Source organism: Mustela nigripes, chromosome 2 (genome assembly GCF_022355385.1).
Source record: "Mustela nigripes isolate SB6536 chromosome 2, MUSNIG.SB6536, whole genome shotgun sequence".
Taxonomy (NCBI): Eukaryota; Metazoa; Chordata; class Mammalia; order Carnivora; family Mustelidae; genus Mustela; species Mustela nigripes.
The window spans coordinates 150704579-150730184 of NC_081558.1; the positions used below are offsets into that span (position 1 = coordinate 150704579).

At 35.8% G+C, this 25606-nt stretch overlaps 2 protein-coding genes across 4 annotated transcripts in view; both read left to right on the top strand.

The window, feature by feature from the left end:
* Positions 1-7245, top strand: part of ATR (ATR serine/threonine kinase) — a 90806-nt gene extending 83561 nt beyond the window's left edge. For both annotated transcript variants that reach the window (XM_059391812.1, XM_059391813.1), the window contains 5 exons: positions 1403-1559; positions 1674-1827; positions 2977-3128; positions 5674-5779; positions 6877-7245. In XM_059391812.1, the coding sequence (XP_059247795.1) occupies positions 1403-1559; positions 1674-1827; positions 2977-3128; positions 5674-5779; positions 6877-7050 (743 nt within the window). In that variant the 3' untranslated portion in view covers positions 7051-7245. The remainder of the gene's footprint in view (positions 1-1402; positions 1560-1673; positions 1828-2976; positions 3129-5673; positions 5780-6876) is intronic.
* A 72-nt stretch (positions 7246-7317) lies between these two features.
* XRN1 (5'-3' exoribonuclease 1) overlaps positions 7318-25606 on the top strand; it is a 99600-nt gene continuing 81311 nt past the window's right edge. For both annotated transcript variants that reach the window (XM_059391814.1, XM_059391816.1), the window contains exons 1-6: positions 7318-8765; positions 18018-18250; positions 21588-21685; positions 23111-23220; positions 23314-23424; positions 24706-24788. In XM_059391814.1, coding sequence (XP_059247797.1) covers positions 8691-8765; positions 18018-18250; positions 21588-21685; positions 23111-23220; positions 23314-23424; positions 24706-24788 — 710 coding nt within the window. In that variant the 5' untranslated portion in view covers positions 7318-8690. The remainder of the gene's footprint in view (positions 8766-18017; positions 18251-21587; positions 21686-23110; positions 23221-23313; positions 23425-24705; positions 24789-25606) is intronic.

The following is a 25606-nucleotide window of genomic DNA, read 5'->3' on the forward strand; positions in this document are numbered from 1 at the left end:
GCCTTAGTTTTAATGGATCATTTCACTCTCTCTCCTGTCATCATATAGTGTTCTAAGTCTGTATGTCTCTGTTTTCTCTTCCTATATAACATTTTATATAGTAGTCATATTATAATAAGGGCCTACCCTAATGACTTCATCTTAACCTGATTACATGGGCAACAACCCTGTCTTTCAAGGTCACATTCACAGGTCCTAGGGGTTAGGTCTTAAACACATTTTTTTGAGGGTACAGTTTAACCCATAACAATAAGTGATACAGATAAATTACTGTATTATTGTGCTAAGTATGTTATATACTTTATTTTTTATTGTTATTAAGTCTGAGTATCTCTATTTTATATACAGTGCCAGAGGTTAAGTAACTTACCCAAGTTCACAAAGTTAATAAGTTGCAGAGCTGAAACTCAAAGATTGGACTCTTATTGCAAGGAACTTGCTATTGATATTTTATTAGAAAGATAAAATATTATGTGTGATTTAATTATTGCTTTTGGTTGTTAAAAATAGTAAAAATTTTTTTTTATATCATAAACACATGGGAACTGTAACATTTGAATCTAAAAACCTCAAATCTCAGGGCAGCGGGGTGCCTCAGTTGGTTAAGTGGCTATCTTCAACTTAGGTCCTGGGATCGAGCCCCACATCGGGCTCCCTGCTCAGTGAGAGCCTGTTTCTCCCTCTCCCTCTGCCTGCCACTCTGTCTACTTTTGCTCTCTCTCTCTATCTCTCTATCAAATAAATAAATATTTTTTAAAAAATAAAAACAAAAAACCCTCAAATCTCAAAGTTGTCTATAAAACTTTTGGTCATGATTCAGGTATAAAAAGCACCAAACCAAGGTGGGCCTAAAAGGCATTTAATAGACTGGAGTCATTATATAGGCTAACCAGTGTATCAGAAGAAAAAGTTCTGTTTCTCCAGATGATTTCCATTGTACAAGATTAGCTCAAGAACAAGGTGTACAATGAAGCTTATAGGCTAGCATTCACACAGAGTAAATTATTTCAGAGCACCATTGTAGGTTTTTAAATAATGATTCTGTATGGATCTATACTACATGCTGAGGAACAGAGAAATCACTATAATTTTAGTGAGGGCTGCAGCATTTTTATAATTCCAAGGGTACTCTTTACATTGGATTTATTCTGAGTGATATTTTCTGGAATTAGTTGATTCTACATTAGTTTTGTTGACATTTTCATCAACAAGTAGCTTCACTTCAGATAAGTATAGGGAAACATAATGTGTTATTTTATTATAATAAGTTTACCTATGCATAATTGCAATTTTTCTGTTCTTGCTTTTTTGTTTAACAATTTGAATAAAAATAGATTTTTTTTATAAAGTTGCCTCTTTTCTTCTTTGGCTTGTGATTAATGGAAAACACTCTACCTTGCAGGAGTTTATATGACAGGAAAAGAACTCCGCCAGTGTATGCTACCAAAAGCTGCAGCTTTGTCTGAAAAACTCAAAGTGTTCCGAGAATTTCTCCTACCGAGGCATCCTCCAGTTTTTCATGAGTGGTTTCTGAGGACATTCCCTGATCCTACATCATGGTAAGTTACCAAGAAGATAATACATTGTTATGGTTAATGTTTAAAAAAATATTTTAGATTTATGTTGCCTCATGTGGCATGAAGATACTTGGAAAGCCTTGTGATTTTCTTTAGGTACAGTAGCAGATCAGCATACTGCCGTTCCACTGCAGTTATGTCAATGGTTGGTTATATCTTGGGGCTTGGAGACCGTCATGGTGAAAACATTCTCTTTGATTCTCTGACTGGTGAATGTGTACATGTAGATTTCAACTGTCTCTTCAATAAGGTAGGTGATGTGACTTACTCTAGTAATTGTATCTTTTCTCCCAATTTCCTTTGTTCAACAACTGTTTTTCTTAAACATACCCATTGGTGGCAGTTATAGTCACAGTTGAGTCACACTAAGAGTTTGTTGACTGGTTTTGATTGGTGAATCCCTGAGTCCTCAGTAAAGCAACTTAAGATGAAGAGAACTCAGAATAGTGATAGAGTAAAATCAGCATTGAACTTGAAATCCAAAGGTTCAAGTTCTGACTCAATTCTTAGTTATGTGAACATAGGCAGATCAGGTCATTTTACTGAGACTTGGTTTTAGAGAGACATAAGAGTTTAATGTGAGCGTTTCCAAACCTGGCAGCGTTATCAGAATCATCCAAGAATTTAAGCAAAATATGCAGATACCTTGGAGACATACCAGGAGATTCTGTAGATCCAGAGTGGGGCCTGGGAATAAATTAAGGTGGTTGGACTCTCCCTAAAGCCCCTTCTAATTTTCCAATGTTAATGATTCTAGAAGGCAGACTGGTGGGTTAACCCCCAATTTTCTTCATCCCCATTTTCTAAGGATTGCCTTCTGCTGTCACAGGAAACCAAGAAAATCAGAGTTAAACCACTAGTATATGTTAAAACGTACAAGAAAGGAATTTAGGGAAACTCAGTAAGTTTGGGGATAAAAAGTCCTTATGGGAGGCAGGTTGAGAATGGCAGAAAGTAAATGAACTGGACTTCATTATATTGTATGTTATATATTCTGTCTGAGGGATATGAACATCTAACATTTGGCTGTTTTTCTTCCTTTCCTGCTTTAAAGTGAATGTTTTTAAAAAGAAAAATATAAGAATATTTGGTTTTATTTTATATTATTCAAGAAGAACAATAAGGAAGTTAATATGATACTAAATGTTGAAAGAAATAAAAATTTCTCTATAGTATTATTCACTATACTGATTCAGTGACAGGTGATCATCCATCCTCTAGATCAAAGATAGAGTTACATGGCTTCTTTGTGACAGAGGCCTTTAATATAGTTAAAAATATAAATATTTTGACAGTACTTTGCACTTTGCTTAGCATCTAGACATGAAGTTCTAACTTTTTTGCATAAAGATTTAAAATTTTAACGTTGTTACTTTTTAATAAAATGCATTGTTTTAAGGGAGAAACCTTTGAAGTTCCAGAAATTGTTCCATTTCGATTGACTCATAATATGGTTAATGGAATGGGTCCTATGGGAACAGAAGGTCTTTTTCGAAGGGCTTGTGAAGTTACAATGAGGCTGATGCGAGATCAGAGAGAGCCTTTAATGAGGTAATTACGTGTGTTTTATAAACAATTTAACAGTAATCTTGAATGTAATTATTGGTTCCTAAATATTGTTTTTTTATACTAGAAGCCACTTTGCATTGGTTGAAGTAGATTTTTTAAAATAATAGCTTTTTTTAAAACATTTTATTTATTTGACAGAGAGACAGTGAGAGAGGGAACACAAGTAGGGGGGGTGGGAAAGGGAGAAGCAGGCTTCCCAGGGAGCAGGGAGCCCGACGCGGGTGGGGCTCATTCCAAGGACCCTGGGATCATGGCCTGAGCCAGAGGCAGATGCTTAACAACTGAGCCACCCTGGCGCCCTAAATAAGGTATAACTTATAGTTCATTGCAGCATTGTTTACAATAGCCAAGAAGCAACCTGAGTGTCCATTGATGGATGAATGGGTTAAAAAAAAACTGTGGTGTGTATACACACACACACACACACACACACACACACACACACACAGAGAAATACTATTCAGCCATAAAAGAAGGAAATTTTGCCACTTGCAACAATATAGATAGACCTTGAGGGCGTTTACGCTTAAATGAATTAAGTCATACAGAGAAAGACAAATATGTGAGATCACGTATTTGTGGAGTCTTAAAAAAATAGAACTACCTTATGATCTGGCAATCGAATTACTAGGTATTTACCAAAAGAATAAAAAAAAAAAAATCCCACTAATCCAAAGGGATACATGCATTCTGATTTTATAGCACCATTATTTACAATAGCCAAGATATGGAATAAGTCCAGGTGTCCATCATTGATGAATAGATAAAGAAGATGTGGTATATGTATACAATAGAAAATTATTTAGCCATAAAAATGAAATTTTTCCATTTGCAATGACATGGTTGGAGCTAGAGCATATAATGCTGAGTGAAGTAAGTCAATCAGAGAAAGAAAAATACCATGACTTCACTCATATGTAGAATTTAATAAACAAATCAGACAGGGAAAAAAATAAGAGAGAGAGAGACAAAGCAAGGAACAGACTCTTATTATAGAGAGCAGTCTGATGGTTATACCAAAGGGGAGAGTGGGGAATGGGTGAAATAGGCGATGGGAATTAAGGAGTATACTTGTCATGATGTGCACAGGGTGATGTATGGAACTGTTGAGTTCCATACTGAGGTGTACTGCTGTACACCTGAAACTAATATAACACTATGTTAAGTAACTGGAATTAAAATAAAAGCAAATGAAAAATAAATAAAACCTGAGCTCATAGATACAGAAAACAGACTGGTGGTGGCCAGCGATTGGGGGTGGGGGCTGGGCAAAATGGATGGAGGTACAAACTTTCAACTATGAAATAAGTCATGGGAATGTTATGTTTATGTTCTTGGAGCAACTGGTATTAACTACCTTATTGTTAATAATATTTAAAATAATATATGTTTTTGTTAAGAAATAAGCTGTCTTTTTTTTTTTTTTTAAGATTTAGTTATTTGAGAGAGCACAAGTAGAGGGGGCAGAGGGAGAGGGAGAAGCAGACTCCTCACAGAGCAAAGGAATGTTATGTACAGCATCTTGTGAAACTCTAAGAACCCCTTCCAATCTGGGGAAGTCAGGAAATAATTTCTGGAGGAAGTAGCTGAAACCTTAATGATAAATGGAATTGACCACACAAAGGGGAAGCGAGTGTTATGAGTGAAGAAATATCAAGACAAGTGAAAGCATGGACTGCCTAAAAAATGTAATTCTGTTTTCTAGAGCATACACTTCACGTAGATGGCGCTGTGATGATCACACAGGTGGGCAGGGCTAGATTATCAAAAGACCACATGGGCCTGGTTTACATGTTTACACCTAGTCCTGAAAACAACCAGAAGCAGTGGGGGTTGGGGTAAGAAGAAAATTAAAAAAAAAAAAAAAAAAAAAAAAAAAAACGAAGTCATCAGATTTACCCTGCAGAAAAATTACAGTTGCAGTCTGGGCTAGAGTCCAGAAAACTTGTTAGTGGACCATTTGAGTAACTTGGAAAGAAATGATGGTGCACTGGATGAGATAGTGACAGTAGTAATGAAGGTAAATAGATTCTAAAGGCATTTAGGAGGTAGAATTGAATGTTATAAGGAAGGAGAGCCAAGGGTGATTCCTAGACTTTTTTTTAGGACAAATGAGTGAATAATGTTGTTCTTTACTGATTTGGGGAATACTGGTGAAATAGTTCGGGAAAGGATAATGAGTTTTGTTTTGGAAATACTGAATTTGAGGTGCCTACAAGGAATCTGAGTGAGTTTTTCCATAGGTAGTTTATAGAAGTGTACTGTATGCATTTAGAAATGCACACAGAACTCACCTTGCTCTACTCTCCAAGAGCGCCTCAGATCCCCCTCTATCTTCCCCTTTCCTCACTTTCCTTTCAACCCCTCAGTCCAAAACAGTAAGTTCACATCTTAATGATGCAGTACTAATATATATTATAAGAATATTACCATTAGCTTCTCATTCTTATTTTTCACCTAAATGTTGACTACTAGTGACATTTCTTTTTACAAAGATAACATTATATTATATTTATTTACATTTTAGTGTCTTAAAAACTTTTATACATGATCCTCTTGTGGAATGGAGTAAACCAGTGAAAGGACATTCCAAGGCATCACTGAATGAAACTGGGGAGGTTGTCAATGAAAAGGTTAGTAGAAGGTATAGCTTGATTTGAGGTGACACAGTATGTCTCTATCAATGCGAATTGACTCAAAATACTGTCAGTGACTGACCGATGAATACTCTGAAAATCTAGTTCTTTATTTTATTATTATTACTATTTTTTTTAAGAGAGAAAGGGAGGGGAAGGGGCAGAGGAAAAGGGAGACAGAGAATCTTAAGCAAGCTCCATGCCCAGCACTGAGCCTGACATGCGACTCAGATTTCACAACCTTGAGATCATGGCCTGAGCCAAAATCAGTAGTTGGATGCTTAACCAGTAGAGCCACCCAGGTACCCCTGAAATGTCGTTCTTTAGTATGAAGGTGTCAATAAGTTTTCTTTATTGTCATTACTAATGTTAACATTATTATAATTTGTGTAATAAAGTTCAAGACACATTTGTTTAACTTCAGATGGTTTAGAATTATGAGATACAGTGGGAAAAGCTTGCGCATAGATTACCTGAACTTACAAAGCAGCAGGTCTCAACTTTAATATATGGCAATTTACTCCTTACTAAAGTTGCTTGAAGTCTCAAAGTTTGCAGATAATCATTTTTATTAAATGAGAATAGATTGAGGATTGTTTTTCTAATAACATTCTTATTTTTGCATTTTGATAAGCTTTCTTATTGAGAGAAATGTGTGCCATTCCAAGTAGCTTAGAACTCCATTTGCACTTAGTAACATAATCTAAATATTAGGCATTTAAAGTATTGTTGCTATTACTAGAATATTCATTCAAACATTTTAGTCCTAACATTTTGGGGTAAATTTTTTAAATTATTATTTTTCTAGAATTGTAGTGTGGAAGAGATTCCCAGGTATTTCACATAGTCCAGAAAAACGTCCATGCAGTTGATGCTAAATCAACATTGCAAGCCTCAAAATCAGTTATCTCAAGTTGCATTTGTTTCATTTCTTCTCTCTTTTACCTGTTTTTGCTCCTAAAAAGGGGGTAATGATTCACAAAATGACATGAACATTTGTCAAACACCCAAAAAGTAGTAATTTCAAATTATCAACATTCAGGTGTTATTAGGTTCTTGGCACTTATGATTGATTTTCAATTTCTTCTTATTAGGCCAAGACCCATGTTCTTGACATCGAGCAGCGACTGCAAGGTGTAATCAAGACCCGAAACAGAGTGACAGGGCTGCCATTATCTATTGAAGGACATGTGCATTACCTTATACAAGAAGCTACTGATGAAAACTTACTGTGCCAAATGTACCTTGGTTGGACCCCATATATGTGAAATGAAACTACTTCAGAGAATATGCAAATAATCTAAAATTAGTGCATTTGGTATTACCTGTGATTGTTTATTCAGTTTCAAAGTACAGCACAAGTTTATGTTCTTGGAGCAACTGGTATTAACTACCTTATTGTTAATAATATTTAAAATAATATATGATGTTGTTAAGAAATAAACTGCCTTTTTTTTTTTTTAGATTTATTTATTTATTTGAGAGAGCACAAGTAGAGGGGGCAGAGGGAAAGGGAGAAGCAGACTCCCCACAGAGCAGGGAGCTTAACTTGGGACTCCATCCGGAGATTCCAGGATCATGAGCTGAAGGCTTTACCAACTGAGGCAGCCAGGCACCCCTAAACTACTTTCCTAAAATAATTGTTCATTATACTGGAGAAATGGAACATCTTATGTTTTTCTGTACTAGAAAGATGTATTTACAAGAAATAACCCAGCCTGATTTCATTTTATAATTTTTATGAGTTTTCTTTTAAGTACTACTAGCAAAAGGATTCATTTGAACAACAGAAAATTACATTGAATAAATGCTGTAGGCACAGCACTATGCTAGATTCCTGCACAGAGCTACGTTCCCTGCCCTCTAGGAACTGACAGTCTAGTCTAATAAAACAGATATAAACATAATGCACACATAAAGATCACTTAATAAAACTTTTGCATGGTTGAAAATGTAATAGAAAAAAATATAAACCAAGGGGCATGAATATGAAAACTAAATAATTTTAAAGATCCTGTCATACGGACAGTTTACCAGAAAACAGAATCTAGTAGTCTTAGAAGACACTTAAAATTTCACAAGGTTTTGAAATTAAAGATTTTAATGTCCCATTTTTGGTAAATTTTCTTGCTGATGTAAAATAATTCACAATATTTACAAAATAATGCGGTTATTCAAATAAATGGAAAAATTCTTTATAACAGCATTTCACTTAAGTTCTCTTGATATTGTGCTTTTCTTACGGGCTTAGAGTGTGATGGGAGAAAAACATGAACACAAGGGACAAGAATGTGAAAGTATACCATAGTTCCGAGGGGCGTTTAATGTTGACTTAAGGAGGAATCAGGGTGAGGTGGAAGGAAGTTATTCGTTTTTTCCAACAAATAATTTGCGGGGAAAAGTTTTTAAAAGAAGTTTTGATATAGGGTTATATCCCTCTGAAAAAAAACTTCCCCTTCCCCAAACGAAATAAACTAAACCAAAGAAATCACCAGATCTTTCCAAATCTGTGTTGAAAAAGACTGACATTAGTAATGCCAGGGCATAGAAGCAGTCAGGACAAATACCCCGTTCCAAAACTCTTCCAGCAGGCCCGTGAGGTTTTCACACCATTCCCACGTCTACTCGGTCAACCGACATTGCCAGAACTAAATATAACACACCCGCACACCGCCATCCTCTTAAACACAACCACCAGGGAGCTTGGCTGTGAGCGAGAACCGGGATTAGAGCCCCGCCCCGGGGAAGCGGCCTCGAATCGGCCGCTCTAGGCCCGTCGACTGCTCTCTATGGTCGGGCTGGCGGTGTGTTGTCATCCGGGGAGCGACGGCCGGAGGCAGCAGCTTAGGCCCCGGCGGGGCGTTTGGTTTCGGTTTGGCCCTGACTGGAATTAGCGTTGACGGTCGAAATGGGAGTCCCCAAGTTTTACCGATGGATCTCGGAGCGGTATCCCTGCCTCAGTGAAGTGGTGAAAGAGCATCAGGTGGGTGAGCTAGGAGGCAGCGGATTAGGAGGCCGAGAACCCGGGCCCCGCGGCCCTCCCTCATCCTGGGACTGGGCTCCCCAGCCTCCTCTTTCTGCTCGTCGTCTGCCCCATGATCGATGAAGGGAAGGGAGGAGAAGGTTTGAAGATACCCTCAGAATGGGGGCGAAGACGTGGGTTTCATGTCCGTGGGCAGAGTCGCGGGCATCGCGGCAGTTCTGACAGCTCTGCTGCGGCGTAGGGCCTTCCGCGATTCGGAAATTAAGTCCAGGGCAGGAGCATTTTAGTGAGTTCTTTCCTTTCCTGCCCGGGGAGCTGCATATTCCCTTATAGAGGCAGGAGAGCCGGAGCAGGTATTCGAAGTCCCCCCCCCCGCCATCCCCCCCAAGAAAGCAACAGACCCGCGTACGAACAATATAATCAGTGCCTCCGCGGTTGAGTCACCTTGTTTACTTTCCCTTACCCGGACCTGCATCCCACCCCACCCCCAACGCCTAGACTTCTTGACGGAGCTGATGGTTCATATTTATGATACCTTTCGTTACTCTTTTTCGATTATCTCAAAGGTCGTACGAATACCGTGTTCCAGGAGAAACAATAATACACTTGGACGGGCAGGGGCAGTTATTTGGAGACTTCAGTGTGCGAGTGTGCGTGTGTGACAGAGGGACAGAAAGAGAAAGAGAAAGAGAGATTGTTACAGCATAATACTAGTAATAATAATATCTGGCTTGTAATCCAGTATGTAATAATATCACAGTGCAAGGGTTTTGTGTGGATTCCAAAAATGTTTATGTAGAGGAATTGTGGAGAGAAATAGTAAGCAGCTATCTATTAGGTAAACTAGACTTCGGGTGATACGTTAGTGTTTGTCACATTTAATGATTTTGGTAGATCTCGTGTCCATTTTATATCTTACAGGAAAATCAGTTTTGATGTTTGTGTAACTAATGAATCAGTTTTGATGGATAACATTTTATTAGTAGTGAGGGAAGATAATCCAGCCAACACCATCATGCTGTTTATTAAATTAGGGTTTAATCTTTTTTTATTTATAATTTATTTATTTTACCAGTAGGCAGAGAGGCAGGCAGAGAGAGAGGAGGGAGGAAGCAGGCTACCCACTGAGCAGAGAGCCCAATGCGGGACTCGATCCAGGACCCTGAGATCATGACCTGAGCTGAAGGCAGAGGCTTTAACCCACTGAGCCACCCAGGTGTCCCAATCTTTTTTTAAAAAAGTATAATAAGGGCGCCTGGGTGGCTCAGTGGGTTAAGCTGCTGCCTTCGACTCAGGTCATGATCTCAGAGTCCTGGGATCGAGTCCCGCATCGGGCTCTCTGCACAGTGGGGAGCCTGCTTCCTCCTCTCTTTCTCTGCCTGCCTCTCTGCCTACTTGTGATCTCTCTCTGTCAAATAAATAAATAAAATCTTTAAAAAAAAAAAGTATAATAAGCATGAATATAGGGTGAAACTTCCAGAAGGGTTACTTTGTTGTTGAATTCCTGTCAGATTTGGTAAATGAAGAAAAGCTTACAAAAATTCCGAAACAGTAGTTTATTTTTCCTTTATTTGAAACATGAGTTGAGTCAGATTTAGGAAGATAGTTCTTTCCAGAGAAAAGGGTGAAAAAGGATGTCTGGTACATTTCAGAAACAGAGACAACCAACTTTGGCTTTCCTGGGTCATTCATTCAAGAAAAGTCTGAGTGCCTGCCATGTATCAGTCACTATTATCTCCAAAGTGAAAAAAGTGTGATTGTTACTTGGATTGAATTGATAACATATAATTTGTCCATTAATATTTTTGTTCTGTACTCTTTGGAGCAGAATTTGGTTTGGTAAAGCTGTCTTGGCTTCTCACCATCCTGAGGAATTTTTTTTATTGAAGAACAAAAATAATCTCTTTAAGGCAGTCATATGATAGGTTTAAAAGGATAGGTTTAAAACTTGGCTTATCTTTCAAAAATGTTTGATTCTTGTAGTTAACAACGACCACCACAACAAAGAGAGCAAATATAATAAAGGGTTAGCAGCTATTCTCTTAAGCAGTATTTAAAAGACGGTAAACCTAAGTCACCATAATTCAAAAGCTAGTCCTGGGAGGAAGAGATTGGGAGGAGGAATAAGGTGTGGGAAGATGGTGGTGGTAAAGACAACAACATCATTTTTGGTCTCTTTGAATCCTCGTATAAAAACAGAACAACTAGGGATTATGCCTGTGTAGCTCAGTCAGTTAAGTGTCTGCCTTTGGCTTAGGTCAGGGTCCTGGAATCAAGTCCCACATCAGGCTCCTTGCTCAGTGAGGAGCCTGCTTCTCCTTCTGCCTGCTGCTCCCCCTGCTTGTGCTCTCTCTTTGTCTCTGACAAATAAATAAAATCTTTGAAAAAGAAAAAAAAGGAACAACTAGATAGCAGTGTTTGAAATCCAGAGAACATTTATGATAAAACCATGTAATATATCCCTGTGAACACCCAAATACAAGTAGGTAGGGACAAACTACCAATAGCCTCTAGACCCAGTTGGTGTTGGCATCCCTGCAAGAGGAAAAAGGAAGCAATGTGGCAAAATCTGATGGACCAGAGAACAGGAGAACTGCAGAATATTCACTAAAAGACTATGTAGGCCAGTTATGTAGCAGTATTTATAACTAAAAGGGCAGGAGTAGCTGGCCTCCTATGAACTCTCATAACTGACTTGCCAAGGCATCTTTCTGAAGCAGATATAGTAAAGGATGAAACAGATATACTCCCTATACAAGAGCAGACACTTTAAAATGGAAATATTAGCTTGTGTCTCCTTCTGTGCAATTTGTAGCAAAATGCATAGAAGATTGGCTTTAAAAGTGCATGCACTGGAATAACATGTACACTTAAAAGTGTTAAGATAGAAAAGTTTTAATTAACATTTTACCATAGTTTTTAAAAATGCAGGCACAAGAGTACAAATTATGAACAGGAACAATATCGTTCCTTAAGGGGCCAAAATTGTTGAGAGGGTGGAGGTTTGCACAGTAAAGTGCCACAGTATGTAAACAGATATACAGTAGAGCTGTGGTATTGAAATTCCGTTGGAGGGTGATGATTAGGAAAAAAAACAAGTCTAAAGACTTGTTTTTAGACAAGAATGACAATAGTGAAAGAAAGATTAAGAAATACTGCTCTAGAGTAGTTCTGCTTGGTTTCAAATTTAGCCCCAACACTTACTTTACTAGCTATGGGTGAGTAACTCAATCTTTTAGTGACTCACTTTTGTCAGCTACAAAATGGAGATAATATTAGGATTGCCTTACTTAAGTAAGTGAATGCACATACAGTTGACTATTGAAAATGTGGGTATTAGGAGCACCGACCCCCAGCTAACCCTAGCACAGTCAAAAACCCAAGTATAACTTTGACTTGCCCAAAACTTAACTACTAATAGCCTAGTGTTGACTGAAGCCTTACTGAAAACATAAACAGTTAACACATATTTATATGTTATTATGTATTATGCATTGTTTTCTTACAATAAAGTAAGCTAGAGAAAAGAATGTGTTAAGAAAGTCATAGGAAAATAGAAAATACATTTATAGTACTGTACTATATTTACTGAAAAAAAATTCCCATATAAATGAACCCATGCAGTTCAAACTTGGGTTGTTCAAGGGTCAACTAGTAAGCATTTAAATCTGTCTAGTACATGGTAAGTACTTACCTATATTTGTTATTATACCTATAGTTAATATATTACCTATAGTTATTATTATTATTATTTATTTTTTTATTTTTTAGAGAGAGAGAGAGAGCACGCTCACCAGCAAGGAGGGGAAGAGAGAGTGGGAGAGAATGCTAAGCAGGCTTCATGCCCAGGGTGGAGTGAGGCTCGAGCTCACAATCATGAGATCAGGACCTGAGCCCAAATCAAGACTGGGATGCTTAACAGACTGAGGCACACAGGTGCCCCATATTTTAGCTGTTATAGTAGCACTGTATTAGGTTTTTTTTTTTTAAGATTTTATTTATTTATTTATTTATTTATTGGACAGAGATCACAACTAGGCAGAGAGGCAGGCAGAGGAGGTGGGGGGAAGCAGGCTCCTTGCTGAGCAGAGAGCCCAATGAGGGGCTCGATCCCAGGACCCTGAGATCATGACCTGAGCCGAAGGCAGAGGCTTAACCTACTGAGCCATCCAGGAGCCCCCCAGCACTGTACTATATTTTAATCACAGGAGAACTGCATATGCTGTAAGAGTTTATAATCTTAATTGTATGACCTTTGTTTTGTAAAGTTGAGTTTTCATCAGATATATATGTTCCTCATTACAACTTCATCCCTACTTTTGTAATAACATAATAGGTCTTCAGTAAATATTTATTAAGCAAATGAATTTATTAATCATAGCATACTAATACACATATAAAGAATACATACTATATAAAAACATTGCATATTAAAATATACATTGTATATGTAGTATGTTTTAAAACATGCGTATTAAAGGGGTGCCTGAGTGGCTCAGTTATGCTTCCGATTCTTGATTTTGGCTCATGTCATGATCTTAAGGTTGTGAGATTGCCCTATGCTGGGCATGAAGCCTGCTAGGATTCTCTCTCCCTCTGCCCCTTCCCCTCTCTCTAAAAAAATAAATAAAAATAAAACGTGCATATTTAAAAATGAATTGAAGCAACAAAATCTCGGGATTGTTTAAGATAAATAGGATTAAAGAACTGGGCCAAAAGAATTGCCAGCAGCTCTTTTTAATAGTCAGATACATATTGTCTTAATGAAAAAGACATTTTGCAGCATCACTAAGTAGGATACAAAGTTACACTGGCTAAAAGAAACTGTTTTGAGAAAATTAGATACTGAAATGTTAATACTTAACCACAATTTAAAGCAGTATGAATGCATATTCAAAGTAAGTGTTATAGCCTACATGTGCTATCACATTTAATAAAGGAAGAGCTTCACTGTTTATTATTAAATATTTCTACTCACTACTTTGTGTCAGGTAGTATACCAAGAGTTCTGAACATGACCAAATACTTAAGTGTAATGTCTGTCCTTTTCTGCTAAACTGTGAATTCCTCAAATCAGAGACCTTGCTTTGAGGAACTCAGAGTTTAGTAGGAAAGGACAGATATCACACTTAATTGTTCAATAAAAATGCATGCATGCATGCGTGCCTGGCATTCTTATATGCATTGGGAACACAAAAACAAATAAGAGTGTGACATAGAGAAGGGAGCATCATTTCTCACTCTCACAAAACAAATCATTTCTCCCTCTCACAAAAACAAATAAGAGTGTGACATAGAGAAGGGAGCATCATTTCTCCTTGGGTAAGTATAGGAAAGCTTCCAAAGATACTGAGCTGGATCTTGAAAGTGGAGTCAAAATCTGCAAGATCAGTGGAAGAAAGAGCATAAAGGAAAGAGAAGCATTTCAGGAAGTAGTAGCATCTGTTAAGTCATAGAGGTTTGGAACAGCCCAGTACATCTATGGCTTTCTACGTAATATATTGTATATTTAGCTTGTAGACTGTATATGCAAACAGGAAAAAACATGGAATTGGTGGGAGAGAGAACAGCCAAGTCATACAGAACCTTTTATGGTATTAAAGGTTTTTAGTATCATATGGGTTTAAGTATGGAAGCAACATGATTAGATTATGTATTAGAAAAATGGCTAGCTACACTGTGGTGGGAGAGAAAAAAAGCAAGCAGTCTAGTTGGAAAACTGAGGGCTTGAACTAGGACAGGAAGTCTGGGGATGGAGAAAATTATGAGATTGCCTAACACAATGGGAATGCTTAAGAGGGTAGGATTCTAGAGACATTTTGGAAGTTAAATTAAAAATAAAAAACAAACCATAAATGAAACCTAAGTGACTAATTAGATACAGGGGTTGAGGAAAGGTGAAAGTATAAAATAATGTCAGAACTTCTATTTTACAGATGTAATAACTCAGTATTGTGTTTGGGTTTTTTTTTTCCTGTTTTTATTTAAATCCAATCAGTTAACAAACAGTATAATACTTGCTTCGGTGTAGAATTATTGATTTGTCACTTATATACAACAACCAGTGCTCATCATAACATATACCCTCCTTAGTCCCCTTCCCCTATTTAAACCCCCCACCCCCCCACCCACCTCCCCTCCCACAGTCCTCAGTTCCCTATACTAAAGCCTCTTTTTTTGGTTTTCTCTCCCCCCTTTTCTTTCCCCCCCCCCCCAGTATTATGTCTGTGAAGGAGCAAGATTTTATTGCATGTTCTCATTGTCTTCACTGAATAGTCAATGGTTACTCATCCTGTATTTTTCTTACTAATCTGAAATGTAAGAGAATTTTTAAAATTTCTTTTCTAAAAGGATAATTATTTTTTTCAGATTATGAAGTATGTACTTATTATGTAAAAATGAATATAGTACTGAGAGCTGTAAAAGCTCTTATATCTTCTAAAGGAAAATAAACTGAAATTCCAACATCAATGGTTAACCACCAGTAACGTCTTGTTCCTGTATATTCCTAATGTTTATATGCAGATGTACATATAGATAAATATTTACTATAAATGGGATAATAACATGCCCCCTGTTTTATAGCCTACTTTTGTCATTTGACTGTCTGTATTTTACACACTATCTAATGTAAAATATGAATGTTAATCATAATTTGTAATTAATATGTAGTATTCTGTTGTGTGGATGTACCATCATCAGTTTCCTATTAGGCATTTTGATTTCATTTTTTATCTCTTGTAAATAGTACTGCCATTAATATTCTTGTGCTTACATCTTTGTGCACATTTCTGATTATTTCTCAGAATAAATTTCCAGTAGTAGAAATCTTGGGGGGAGCCTGAGTGGCTCAGTTGGTTAAGCATCTGTATTCAGCTCGGGTCACGATCTCAGGTCCTAGGATCCAGCCCTGCGTCAGGCTCCCTGCTCAGTTGGGAGTCTGCTTCTCCCTCTCCCTCTGCCTTCCATTCCCCCTGCTGGCTCTATCACTCTTTCACTCTCTCTCTCAAATAAATAGAATCTTTAAAGAAAAAAAAGAAAATAAAATGCTTCAGGTTTTGATATATACTTTCATATTAATTACACCAATTTATATTCCCATCCAGACTACTGCGTGTAAAGGCCATTTTCTCTCTTTTCTATCTCTGTGATTTTCTTCTTCTGCAAAATGGAGAATCCAAATATTTTTCTTTTAAATTTATCATAATTTAGTGAGACAATGAATATATTTGGCTCAATGTTTGGCACCTAATGAGTGCTTAATAAATGCCAACTATCACTTTTGATGACATAGGAAATATCTATTTTCCCAAAACCTTGCCAGTAACTGGGTAATATCATTTTTTCTAATCTTTGCTAACATGTTGGGGAAAATGACATATTATTTTAATTTGAAATTTGGGGATGTTGAACATCTTTTCATATGTTTATCAGACTTCTGTGTCTCTTTTTTGAATTGCTGTGCATTTTCCATGCTTACTTTTAAAATTTGCTCTTTTTTAATTGAGGATTTTTTTGTATGTTGGGAATACTGACTTTATCCTAATTTGCAAGCATTTCCCTGCATTTTGTCATTTTTAGTTTAAACTTGTTTTTGATACTTTTTTTAACCCTATAGCTGTAAAAAATATAGATGGCCAAGTCCATCATTTGTTTGGTTTATGAGTTTTGGCTTTCCTCATCCTAAAATCACCAAAATATTTGTATATAATTTTTTACTTATATTTCTCACATTAATATTTTTAATCTTTCTGGGATTTATTGTGTTAGAAGATGAGATACAGTTTTATTTCCAGATAGTTAGCTAGGTGCCCCATCCCTTTCACTGGTTTGAAATGCCTCTTAGGTACTAAATTTCTATATACACTTGAACTACTAATTTTCTTTTTTTGAGAATTTTGTTAATTTATTTGATAGGGGAAGGGGGGATAATGGACAGAAGGAGAGGGAGAAGTAGGCTCCACACTGAGCAGAGAGCACAGGACCCTGGGATCATGACCTGAGCCAAAGGCAGACACTTAACCCACTGAGCCACCCAGTCGTCCCAAACTTTTACTATTTGTAAACTATTTTGTTCAGTCATTAATATCATATAAAGTAGATTCCTTCATTTACTTTTCTTTTAAAATACTCTTTCTTGCATGTTTATTCTCCTAGGTAAACTTTGGAATCGTTTTGTAAAGTTCTCACTTAGAGATTTTGATTGAGGTTTTCAGATTTTTTGAAGCAAACAGTAAATCTTGAATATACTTTTAAAACCTCATTATCACAATTTTCATGTCATTTGATCCTATTACTCAGTGAGGACATTTAACAATTTTTTATGTGGTGCCTCATACCATCTCATAAAATGAGTGTTTTGTCAGTATGTTTTTATGGTGTTCATTGATTCAGAGACCAAAACTTTTCACTCCCCAACTCAGAGGCCTGCCATTTTCTCAGTAAGAGGAAAATGTATCATTTCTGTACCTATGGTAAAATTTGAATTGTTTCAGAGATGGCTTTCATTAAGTTTATATAAGATTTCATTAAGTTTATATAAGATTTTAGTGTAGATTTGTTTTTGCCGTGTTCCCCTTACTTGATTATAAACATTTAAATAAAGAAAAGATAAAGAGAGCCCAAGCCATAAAGTCTTTTTATAAAAGTAGACACCTGTTACTTATGAAACTAGACACCTGTTAGCCAAAGTTTAGGAAATTTTTAATCCACATGTCAAAAACAAGAAATCTGTTTTCAAAATTTCCTTAATTTCTTGGCATAATCGAAGCTTTCTTAATTAATACAATCAAATCGGTAACTCTCAGTGAAACCAAATATACAAGGGTTTAAATCATTTGTAAAATCTTTTAATGACCATGTACAAAGAGCCTTTTAGATGGGCATTATGTTACCCATTTATAGGGGAAATTGACTTTAAGAAGTAGATGTCGGACTAATAGTTTGAGTACCAAATGAGCCAAGTACTTCATTTGGTATTTTCCCATTGGGCATTTTAAATAAGTAGGTAATTTCCTGACAGTAAATTTGATCAAGCTGTTGGTACATTATATAGTTATATACTATGTCTCCATCTTACCAATTTCTCTTATGCATTTTTTCTTTACTTTCTTTATGCAACTATGATTATTTTTTCAGTTTTTATATAATAATGTCCCTATATCCTGCTTTTTATCAGCTGCTTTTCCCAGATGTTTAAATATCCATCATTGATTATAGTAACAATCTTGGTCACTTTTCTTTATTTCTTAGATTCCTGAATTTGACAACTTGTACCTGGATATGAATGGAATCATACATCAATGTTCCCATCCTAATGATGATGATGTTCACTTCAGAATTTCTGATGATAAAATCTTTACTGATATTTTTCACTACTTGGAGGTGTTGTTTCGCATTATTAAACCTAGGAAAGTGTTCTTTATGGCTGTTGATGGTGTGGCTCCTCGAGCAAAAATGAACCAGCAGCGGGGGAGGCGTTTTAGGTAAAACATTTGTGGTTTATTTTAGAATACTACTTAGATTAATAAAATTTTTTATTTTAAAGATAATTGACTTAATGACCTCATCTTCTGTTCATGTTTCTTTTCTGCTTAAATTCCTCCAGAAAAAGAAATAACTGGTTATGTCACATTTTATCAATTGAGTAAATAAATTAGTAATTCATTGAAGTGAGGAGTCCTTCTCAAAGCATATATTGGGCTGTGTAGTTACTTTTGCTCTCTGTCATAAATTTTTCAAACTTTTCCATGGTAATTTAGAAATAGCAGTAGAGTTGACCCTTGAACAATGCACTGGTAAGGGATGCCAGGCCCCCCACAGTCAAAAATTTGCATATAACTCAACTCCCCCAAATCTTACTAGCCTATTGTTGACTGGAAGCCTTAGCAATAACTTAAACCATAAAACATTCTTTGTATGTTGTATGTATTATATACCATATTCTTATAGTAAGCTTAGAGGAAAGAAGATGTTATTAAGAAAATCATAAGGAAAAGAAAATAGATTTACAGTACTATATTGTATTTATTGAAAAAAAAAAAGATCCATGTACAAGTAGACCCACTCAGTTCAAACCTGTGTTGTTCAAGGGTCAACTGTAGTAGAGAAAGCTCCTCTCTTAGTCTGTCCTGAACTAGAGAAGTACAGGGTAAAATGAGAGATTGTTCTAATAGAAACATTGACAGTTTAATTCAACAAACTTTGTTCAATGCTCAGACCCTGGCCAGATCCTGACTCTGAGTGAACATGGGTCCAAATTGGACAGAAAAGCAAGTGAGACTAGAAGGTGATTGATGGAATATGAGAAGAGAGCTGAGTTAGGACACTTGAGATAGTATCATCCCCAATGTGTTGCATTGGGTGTAACAGGATGAGAAGAGGCACATAAAGTTTTAAAGTCAAAATCCTGGGCATGTGGAATAGTTTTAAAAAACAATGATATCATGCTGTGTCTTTATTTATGAGTAGGGTAAGTAAAGTTAAGAGGGTTGTTAGAATTGTTGGGAAGACTCTGAGTCCAGTATGTTTGATGGGTTGTTACCGTAATGAATTGTTTCATCACAAGAGCAGGTAAAGGAGTAGATAGAGCACCTATGAATCAAATACAGAAATCATCAAGGAAAGTGGGAAGGTACCTTAGGGAAGGCTAGCAGTGAAAATAAGAAAAGAATAGTAAAAAGTAGTGATTTAAACACCAAAAGAGAAAAGATATTGAAGATACTTGAACGACTATAAAACGACCATCAAGAAAAGGACCATCTCTGATTAAAATTCAGAACCTCCGGTGCCACCCAAACTTAATTAATTTGAATCTCAAAAATTGGAACCTGGAAACAATTTTTACTAGATTCCCCTGGTATTTGTTAAACTAGTTTGGGGGAGCTACTGGCCTAGAAGTGTTAAGAAAGGATTATTTAAGCCCATTATTATCAGTCACTGTTCATTTGCAGAAATAGAAGCCTACCTATTTTAAGTATATATATTACAAAGAATTAGGTGCTTATAAAAATCATTGTAAGAGCTAAAAGGATGGGAATTTAGGTGAGCCTTCAAGAATGACTTCAGAACAGCACCACAGAATTGACCCACCAGTGGCACTATTACTGCAACATTCAAGAAGGTGAATTAAGAGGCCCCCACCAGAACAGGTTGTTCAAGAATTTATTGCTTTAGTTGTGATCCAGGTATTAAGAAGATATTACCTGAACTATTGGCTCCAAAAATGTATCACTTTAGTTACAGTTCAGCAATCAAGAAGCCACCACTCTATCTGTTAGCACAAGAGCCCCAGTGTACCTGGTAGATCTGCCCTATACTTTGCTTCTCAGCATCTACAAAACTGCTGAATATTGAGACCTTCTACTATAATGAAACACACACCCCACAAATCCTCTTCCTCAACTTCCTTCAGTGTGGTGAAGTCATACAGACTTCAATAAATAGAGACTTCTACCTTCTGAACCTTTTGTGGAGGCATCTGATAGAATCTAAGTTATATCCACTCACCTAGCTGCAAGGAAGCCTGAGATCTTAATTTTTTAGGTTTCTAATCTCTCCAGTTATCAGAAGACAAACTAAGAGAATGGACAAGCATTTACTAAATATTATGCTGGCATTGAGTGTTCTGTGTTTCCCTAAAATCCCCTAGTCAGCTTTTTCTCATTCTCCACAGATAATGTTTTCTCCATTCATGATCTTTAATTATAATCTTTATGCATTTCTTACTTCAAATCTGCTGCCATCTGGCTTTCACCCCTCTACTAAAACTTCCTTACAAGATTACAAATAGCCTCCTTATGACTAAATCTAAAGAATTATTCTCTCTATATATTACTTCATTTACCTGTAGTATTTAAAGTGTGACAATTCTTTCATTCTTAAACTTCCTTTTCGTGATCTTTATGTAACCACACTCTCTGTGCACCTTCTTGGTCTCCTTGTTATCTTGTTCCTTTGCCTTTTTTTTTTTTTTTAATTTATTGATTTTACTTAAGTTTCTATCATTGGTCCTGAATGATCTTATCTAGTTGTTTTAACTACTGTGTCTATACTGATGACTCCTCAATTTATCTTCTGATGGATATCTCTCTCCAGAACCCCTAAATATCCAAATGTCTCATAAATATCTCCTTTTGGATACCACAGACACATTTCAGGTTTAACATGTTCAGAACTGAAGACCACTTCAAAGCTGCCTTCCTTCTGTTTCCTAGTTCAGTGAATGTTAACACCATGCAAATAGCTGCTCAACCTGAAAGTCCAAGAGTAATTTGGACTTCTTCTTCCTCATTCTGCACACCCAATCCTACTTACCAGTCTCTTTAATTTGACATACATATTTACTTTTCATCTTTACTGCTAGTGTTCTAAACCTTCCACTTACATTGATTTAATAGTCTTTCATTGTCCTGCCTCAAATATCTCTGTGTTGCAGCCACATTAAACATTATGGCTGTTAAGTTCTCTGTCTCCCCACTAGAGTGTAAGCTCTGCGAAAATGGGAATCATTTCTGTTATATTCCCCATACTTAAGATAAGAAGAGAATTACTTTATAAATATTCCTAACATTCTGTGTGAGTTTTATACTGTTGTAATGTCTACTTCTATAGCCCTTTTTCTGAAAAATTCAATAAAAATGAACAATTCTGAGGCCCATCTTTATCAATTATAATCATTTTAAAACTTATATTCTGTGTTGAACCTCAAATTGATGAATTAGTATTTTAGTTACAAAAGTATTTAAGTAACAGTTTACTTTATATAAAGAACTATACTTTTTCCCAGAAACCTTGAGATTTTTTTTTTCCTTAACATTTAAGGTCAGCAAAGGAGGCAGAAGACAAAATTAAAAAGGCATTAGAAAAAGGAGAAACTCTTCCTACAGAGGCCAGATTTGATTCCAACTGTATTACACCAGGTAAATTCACTGAGAGAAGAATTCTGAGAGATTGATTTTTTTTTATTTTATTTATTTATTCATCTGAGAGAGAGAGCATGAGCAGAGGAGGGGGGCACAGAGGGAGAGGGAGAGGGAGAAGCAGGCTCCCTGCTCAGCAGGGAGCCACACATGAGTCTCAATCCCAGGACCCTGTGATTATGACCTGAGCATAAAACAGACAGTTAACCAACTGAGCCACCCAGGCACTTCAAATTCTGAGAGATTTAAATGTAAATGTAAATGTAAGGGTTCTGTGTGTGTGTGTGTGTGTGTGTGTGTGTGTGTGTGTGTGTTTTCAAATGTATTATAGCCTTTACTTAATTTGTCCTTAAAATTCCAATTGCTATTTTCCCAGTTGTGTCTCCTCAGGAGATGTTTTGGTCACCTTGATTATAAGTGCTCCTATGAAGACCCACTCTAGAGATTTACAGATGTCGATAAGAGCAGTTGTGGACAGGACTCTCCCAGATGCATAGAACTCCAAACCTGGAAGGATCTTAAAAGATCCCCTGTACTCCCACCATTTATTTGTATGAAAACTGATCCAGTGAGGTTGTGGCTCACCCACTTTCATGTAGCTAGCTATTGTATTCAGGATAAGAAACCCATTCTCCTAGTCTAGAACACTTACTTTTGTACTTCTTAAAGTATAGTTAAAAATTCTAGGATTTTAATGAATTTATCAGTACAATAAGTTTAATTTAACTTTGCAACAACATACACTGTACTTATTAGAACTTTGTCTAACATCATTGCACTCCTTTACTTTGGAAAAAATCTTAAAATCTTATTTACTCATGAATTCTTTACTAACTGTGGTAATTTATCTTTCATTTAAGTGCCTTTATCTTAATTGCTTGATTTAGTAACCAGTTTTATCCTAATTATGATGTAAGACTGCATTGCCATTGACTCTTGACCATCTAAACTTTTTTTGAAACATAATCAACATAGACTCAGTTTCTAGAATAATAATAATTTTCCAGGTAAATAATAGTAATAATAATAGTTGTTACTATTAGCAATCTAAACCTGCGTGCCTTTAAAGAAAAAGTTCAGAATCCTGCAGAGGAAATAGAAGATTGAGTTTCATTAGGGAGTTGAAACTGGTATGAAAATGTGTGAAACATAGTTTGAGGCAGTAGTAAAATTTCTTGACTTATTTATGTGACATTAACTTTATTTTAAGGTGAGCAGAGAAATGAGAAACAGTTGTAATATTTGCAAGAGAAAGGTACAAAATTACTTACTTTTCAAGATAAGCATGAGGGGTGTTGACTTCTTTAGAGATCTTACACCTAGCTATTTCCTGCATACTCAGATCCAAGTTCATGTTGTCCCTGGGAACTCACTCTTTTTATGTCTCTCTCAGATTATAAACTTTTTAAAACTTTTTATTTATAGGGACTGAATTCATGGCCAGGTTACATGAACATCTGAAGTATTTTGTAAATATGAAAATTTCTACAGATAAGTCGTGGCAAGGAGTTACCATCTACTTCTCAGGCCATGAGGTTATTATCTTTTTTTATTTAAAGGGATTTTTAAAAAATTTAACATTTTAAAGCATAGCATTATTACCACATTTTTTTTAAACATATATTTAGACCCCCGGAGAAGGAGAGCATAAAATCATGGAATTTATCAGATCCGAGAAAGCAAAGCCAGATCATGATCCCAACACCAGACATTGTCTTTATGGTTTAGATGCTGACTTGGTAGGTATAATGTTTATTGTTATTATAACCTTATGCCGTTATAATTAAATCTCTAAGAGACTTATGTAAGAAGGTTTCTTGCTGTGGAAACAAATATTTTAGACATAATAAGGATTACTACTTCTGCCATTAGCAAGGTTCTAAAACAATTAGAAAATGAACTCTTTTAAACTATAGTTTATGATCAACAGATCTCTGTAGTCTTCATACTTGACTGATCCTAGTGCTATGAATAGTCTGTTGAGATCAGGTAGAGAGTGCTTTTTACCCTCATGCTTGATACATAACTTTCAATAATACCTGATCGGATAACTCCAAGACCCAGATAAATTTACTGTGCTTTTTTTGTTTTAACTATTTATTATGGAAATTTTCAAACATAAAGAATACAATATAATGAAACTTCCTATGTCCTTTATCCATCTTAAATAATTTTTAGCTTTAAATAATTTACCTTAAATATTAATTTTCATTTTCTTATTCCTAACCATCTGTCTCCTTTCTCCTACTCCCCTTGACTCTTGAAATATATCCCAGACATTGTATCACTTGGTCTGTAAATATTTTGTAATGTTTCTCTAAAGGAGAAGGATTGTTTAAAAAAAAAAATAACCATAATGCCATTATCCTACATAAAATAAAAATTAACAATCAGTGTTTATATACAAATAACCATTTGGTATTCTCATTTCCCTGATAGCTTCTTAAATTTTTGATGTTGTTTTGTTTGAATCAGGATTGAAATAAAATAAACAATATATGTCTCAGTGGCTGATACTTCTCACTAGACTATTTGACTTCTTTGGGCATTAGAATACTATATGAGAAAATTAAATGAAAATGCCCTTTTCCAGTTTTTTAAAATTTTCACATATTAGAGGCATTCTGGACTCTAGAAGAATACTCCATTCATCTGTCATGGAAGAGCTACAGTCTCTAATTTCTTATCCACTTCATCTGGCAAATGGAAAGGTGTGAAAACCAAGAGAAGGTTTTGGGGATTTGGTGTGGTGGGGTGTGTGTGTGTGTGTGGACAGAATGGCAGTTATAAAGGTCATGTGAGTCTAAGGTAAACATTTTTTCTTAGAAAAACACACTTTATTCCATAACTAATAAGTGGATCAGATTTTGAAAATTGTATATTTAATGTGCTAATAAATTGTTTTTTTTCCTAAATAAGCATATGTTTTTCTATATTGAAATGTTTTTTAGTTGTTTGTTTCTGTGAACCTGATACTATAAAAATTAGAGAATAGAAACATTTTAATAATTTTTCAACAGATTATGCTTGGATTAACAAGTCATGAGGCACATTTCTCTCTTTTAAGAGAAGAAGTTCGGTTTGGTGGCAAAAAGACACAAAGGTAAATTATATTGCAAATAAGGAAAAGAAAGTACAGCAATTAAATTAAGGACAGTAATCGTCTAACAGAAAAATGATCTGTAAAGATTTTCTCCCATTCCACAGTTGACTTTTTACTCTGCTTTTAGTGTCATTTGATGTACAAAATTTTTTAAATTATGCCAATGTCCAGTTTGTTTTTCTCTTTTATTTCTTGTACTTATAATGCCAAGAGATTGCCAGATCTAATGTTATAAAGCTTTTCCCCATTTTAAGAGTTTTGTAGTTTTAGCCCTTACACTTAGGTCTTTGATCCATGTTAATTCTGTATATGATGTAAGGTAAGGGTCAACTTCATTCTTTTGCATGTGAATATCAGTTTTCCCAAAATCACTTTTTGAAAAAACTATCTTTTCCCCCATTAAATCGTCTTGGCACCTTGGTCAAAAATTGCCTGACCATTTATGCACAGGTTTATTTCCGGGCTCTGTATTCTATTGACTTGATCTTTATGTTTGTCTTTATGCCAGTACCACTGGTAATAAAGTATTTTGATTACTGAAACTTTGTAATAAGTTTTGAAATCAGAAAGGGTAAGACCTCCAACTTTGTTCTCCTTTTTCAGGATTATTTTGGCTATTTGGAGTCTTGTGAGATTAACAATTTTTAGGATTTTGTTTTGTTTTGTTTTTGTGGAAAACATCATTGGGATTTTGATTGGGATGACATTGATTATATAGATTTTTTTGGCTACTATTTACAGCTTCGTAATAAATCTTCTAATCCATTAATGCAGAATCTTTTTCCATTCTTTAATTTTTTTCTGCAGCATTTTGTAGT